General features: G+C 38.1%; 1 protein-coding gene across 1 annotated transcript; it reads left to right on the top strand.

The window, feature by feature from the left end:
• The first annotated feature begins 1,505 nt into the window (after positions 1-1,505).
• Positions 1,506-3,950, top strand: LOC141587336 (cytochrome P450 71AU50-like). The gene is made up of 2 exons (XM_074408796.1): positions 1,506-2,588; positions 3,029-3,950. Exons 1-2 carry the CDS (start codon positions 1,647-1,649, stop codon positions 3,659-3,661), a joined length of 1,575 nt encoding a protein of 524 aa, XP_074264897.1. The 5' UTR covers positions 1,506-1,646; the 3' UTR covers positions 3,662-3,950.
• Positions 3,951-5,313: the final 1,363 nt, after the last annotated feature.

The following is a 5,313-nucleotide window of genomic DNA, read 5'->3' as shown; positions in this document are numbered from 1 at the left end:
AATAAACAGGTTATGCATAGTTTGAAGTCCGTGATATGATTAGGCACAAATTCCCATTTACAACAAATAAAATTCGTCACTTTAAATAGACGTGAGACAAAGGAATAAATGGGAAGGCAAATAGGGTGAATAAGTGGGGAGTTGTAAGAGGTCTCTTTGAAGAGACTATCACAAACAAGACTCTTTGATGTTTAGGATATTATGTCAGGTTATGGACACTTATGGTGAGATGCATGATCAGTTGTTCTAGGTAGATCTGGCAAATACAACCCGATCCTATTGAGCCGATACAAAAAGGCTGGCTCGAAACTCGAAATTGACTCGAATTGCATCACCCAAATGTGACCCAAAACCAGAATTGACCCGATCCGGCTCGAACATGACCCGAACTCTCTTGACCCGTAACTAACTCGACCGGAAAATGACCTGACCTGATCTGATACCAGTCAACCCGAAAATGACCCGATCAAACATAACTCTAATTGAACTGAAAAGACTTGAAATAACTTTTTCTCTCTTATTCATTGACCCGAAAATGACCATACCCGAAATAACCCGATCCGCTCGACCCGAAAATGACCCGACCAATATATCAAAACAGCTTCGAAACCCGAAATGCCCCATCCAACCCGAAAACAATGAGACCCGAACTAACCCGATGTGAACGGGCCCAATCCGAACCCAACCCAATTAACCCGTTTGCGGGGATATTCGTAGGATACAAATACAAGCATACAACTAACACGATTTTGTTTGTTTATCCGTACCAATTTTATATGGTGGCACCGGTGTTAACTTTAACTCGTTCTTTGCGTTTCGCAGTGCGTCTTGCTTCAGACCATTGTTTTTGGTCTGAAATAAGACGGACAATATGTTATCATTTGACAGTAAAATGTTTGTATTTTTCTGATAATATGTTATCATTATTTTTTCCACTATTTTCAGAGTAAAAAGTGACACCTCTAGTGATAACATTTTGTAGATTCACTCGTTTTTTTTATTAAAAAATGGCGGCGTTTTTTGGTCTTATTTCAAGCGGGAAAAGTGCCCGTCTGAAATAAGATTTTGCGTTTCGTATAACTAAAAGTTACGGAGTACATTTTTCAGAGGTCTGTTGAAAGTAATTTAAGAAGTTAAGAATTTGAAGATAAATTAGAGGATGTGAATTTTGAAAACCACGTGACACATTCTTATCTAAGACTGAGTGTATATTATAAAAAGGACTTGGCCTAGGACTAGCAATAATTTTTCCCTACTATCATTATATGGTTGATTTGGTTCACTTTTTAATTGTAAAACGGATATATCCGACTTCAGAAAGACTAACCATGTGGCAAGTGCTCACATATTATCAATCTTTTAGGCCAACTAAATTTGTATGAGAAGATTACGATATTCTGATTACGTTAACATTATTAGAAGATATTATGATTATGTTTAGATATTAGAGTACTATAAATACGGAGCTATTGTAATGATTAGAAGTACGAACTATCAATAACAATTATGAATTCCGCTCTTCCATCTATTTATCAAAATTGTCATCATCTTCTGGATTTTCTGTCCTGAAGACTATATAACCGTATGCTTCACGGGACTTGGTCACTACTTGCATCACTCTCTTTCACATATTTACTCTATTAATTATGTTGAACAAAGTTAACAATTTGTGGTCATGGTTGTCTAGTAGTACTAGCCACATAACTAATGGAGTTTTTCTTACAGTTGTCACGGGATTCGCATCCTTAATTCTTCTTTCCTTCATCTTCTCCATCAAAAAGCGAGGCAAGGAAAAATCTCCCTCGCCTCCTGGACCTACCGGTCTACCTTTTGTCGGGTATCTTCCATTTCTTGGGTCTGATCTTCGTTGGACTTTTAAAGATTTGGCCGACATCTACGGCCCAATCTTTAAGGTCCGACTTGGAACTAAAGAAGTAGTTGTTATAACCTCTCCCTCGCTTGCCAAAGAGGTGTTGAGGGACAAAGATGTCGTTTTTTCAAACCGAGACCCAACGATTGCCGCTAAAACTGCTATCTTTGAGGCATCAGACATCGTTTTCTCAAACTACGGCCCTGAATTGCGTAAAATGAAGAAAATTTTTGTGAGTGAGATGCTGAGCAATGTTAATCTTGAGGCTAATTATCATCTACGAACACAGAAAGTAAAGAGCATGATTAACACTGTTTATAAAAGAGCCGGCGAGTTAGTTGATATCGGAGAATTGGCTTTTTTAACTGAAATCAGCTTGGCTATGAGCATGGTATGGGGGGATACAATGAAAGGGCTTGACGGTAATGCATTCGACACTGAGTTTCGATCTGTGGTAGATGATTTTATGCTATTGCTAGGGAAACCTAACATTTCGGACTATATTCCTTGTCTTGCTTTGTTTGATTTACAAGGAATAAGGCGTAAAATGAAGTCGGTTGCTGAAAGATTTGAAAAGCTATTCGATTTAGCAATAGAACAACGCAGTATAACAGATAGCATTCATCAGAAGGATTTTCTAGGATGTCTGTTAGAGCTTACCAAAGCGGACAATCCTGCAACATCATTATCATTGTCTCAAGTGAAAGGCATTCTGTTGGTATGTAATCCATATAATCTTCTCAATTCATTAGTAGCCGTTGTTATATAATTCTCAACGTAATTATCATTATCAAGTATTGATAGAAGTTAATTTATTCATGTTTACAAGTTAGTAAGGCCCTGTTCTTTTCAGCTGAACGAAATGAGCTGAAATTAAGCTAGAAAGAACCAGGCATAATTGACATGATATGTTGGAACAAACTAAAAGACCTCGATAAATCTTACGCGCTTTCTATACTGTAAGTAGAAACTGATTGATGTAATTTCTATAATGGCCTAATCGGTCACCTGAATTTATTAGATACGGAGTATAATTCTTTGTAAGTCGATTTATCCTTTTAAATTTATTTTCCGTTAAAAGTAGTATTATCTCGTAAATATTCTCTGATACCCAACAGAGCCTTAACCTACTGTGGTATATCAATTTTTATGGTGTAGGATGCAATTATTGGGGGAGTGGATACGACAGCAACAACAGTCGAGTGGGCAATGGCGGAGATACTGAAACATCCCGAAATAATGAAGAATGTTCAAGAAGAATTAACGATGATAATAGGCTTAAACAATAGAGTTGAAGAGGATCATTTGGGAGATCTGAAGTACCTAAACGCTGTCCTTAAGGAGACCTTACGACTGCACCCTCCTATTCCGCTCTTTTTTCCTCATTCTCCGAGTAGCGATACCACTATCGGAGGATACACCGTACGAAACAATTCTCAAGTGTACATCAACACATGGGCTATCCACAGAGACCCTCAAATTTGGGAAGCTCCTTCGGAATTTCGACCCGAAAGGTTCTTAAATGGTTGCAGAAAATTCGATTTCTTGGGCAAACAGTTTGAGTATCTTCCGTTTGGGTCGGGAAGGAGAATGTGTCCTGGTATTACCCTTGCGGAAAAGACATCAATGTTTGTGTTGGCTTCTTTGTTGCATTCTTTTGAGTGGAAGTTACCGAATGATACCGTGGGTGTCGATCTAACCGAGACATTTGGAATTGTTGTGAAGAAATCGAAAGCAATGGTGGCTGTCCCAAGTCCTAGGCTCTCTAAATTGGAGCTCTATTCTGAGTGATACACAAGCTTGATGTTTTTCAATCAATTTTCTTGTCAAGAAAAAAACTTTTCTTAAAAATAAGGTTTTTCTGTCTGAAATTTCAGAGCATATGCATTGATGGGGTGCCCCAAATCTTCTCTTTCTTTTCCACATCACTTTCCACAAACTATTTCTTGCATCAATGAAGCTCCTCAAAAAAAAGTCATTTCCCTACTTTTTCATGGCCCGCCATAATTTTCCTACTACAAAGTTTATATTTGTGCAATATTGTTGCTTGTGGGAACCCACCCAATAAATTGGGCATCAACATTTATCGGGATACTACTCGCACTCATGGGCCTTTTCATTACAGGAGAGAGGCAATATTTAGGGCACCAAAAAACAACCGATGCACATGCTCTAAGACTTAAAGTGTGACTCATTTAGCATAAATTTTGTTTGGTAAAAAAGAAAATCTTTGTTTGGAGCACAATTAGGATATTTTGGCTTATAGAGTCCAATCATTCTTGGTTTCAAGGAGAAAAACGCAGCGAGACAACAATCGAAAATAGAAATTATCTCTCTCTTGGACATGTCATAATATTATGCACGTAAGTGCGTAACATTTTCCCTTCAGAATTATTCAACCCTATTTACATGCCTCGAGTTTTAGGAATACTAGTAGAATAAGACTACTATCATGAATCATCAACTAAAGGACGAAGATAAAAACAGTAATGGAGTTTTAGTAAATAATGACTATCAAAAGTGAGTGAATAATATACTTTCTTATGTTTTTATCTACTCCTCACTCACTAAAAGCAAAATTCAACCTTTCTTTTAGATTCTATAGTTGATATAGCTAGTCATGAAAACGTGTACGGGGCTTTCCCCCGGACAGATCGGGTCGAGACCAAATTCTCCGAAAATACTTGAGGTAGTGTTTGGAGAATTTTTTTTCAAAATAGGGTTGTTTAGTAAACTATTTCTCGTTTTAGGGTCGGTTTCAAACTATTTCTCTCCAATGGGTCCACGTCATCACTTTTCATTTTTTTTACCAGATTTAAGCTAAATCACTATAACAAGTAGCGATTTGATACTTTTTTCATTAATCCCAACTGTAAGCTGGGGATGACACAAAAAGTGGCAAATCGCTTTTCCAAGTAGCGATTTGGCCTCAAATCATAATCATTTGCTTTTTTCCCAAAAAACAGGGGTCATTTCTTCAAGAAGATCACCAACCATCTCACCCACAGGCCACAGTGACCCACTTCAACCCCAACGACCCATTCAAATTCCTCAAGCATTACAAGGCATATTCAAAGATTCCGAGTCAAGCCATAAGAAGGGTTTTTCGATATCGTTGCGCCCATGAGGGGTAAATGAGCTGATCAATACCGTCATTGGTAGCGGCGTCGAGTGCGGCGAAGTAGGTAGTGAAGTAGGTGAGGATGAGGTTGACGTGGGCTGAGAGGGTAAGTGGGTCGGGTGGCGTGGAGACGGCGAAAGAATACTGTGGGCTAAGTGGGGAAGAAGGGTAGTTTTTAGAGTGGTGATCCAATCTTTGTAGAAATCTTTGAATTGGCGAGTGTTCTTGAATCGGTTAACTATAGATTTAATCATATTTGTTTAATGATGAATTTGAAGAATTAATGGTGAAATTGAAAGGCTTGTTAGGGATGTTTGATATT

Source organism: Silene latifolia, chromosome 6 (genome assembly GCF_048544455.1).
Source record: "Silene latifolia isolate original U9 population chromosome 6, ASM4854445v1, whole genome shotgun sequence".
NCBI lineage: Eukaryota > Viridiplantae > Streptophyta > Magnoliopsida > Caryophyllales > Caryophyllaceae > Silene > Silene latifolia.
This window is presented reverse-complemented; position numbering and strand designations above follow the sequence as displayed.

Coding starts and splice junctions, on each gene's coding strand:
- LOC141587336 (XM_074408796.1), top strand. CDS start 1,647: ATGTTGAACAAAGTTAACAATTTGTGGTCATGGTTGTCTAGTAGTACT. Junction 2,589..3,028: donor AAGTGAAAGGCATTCTGTTG/GTATGTAATCCA, acceptor TTTATGGTGTAG/GATGCAATTATTGGGGGAGT.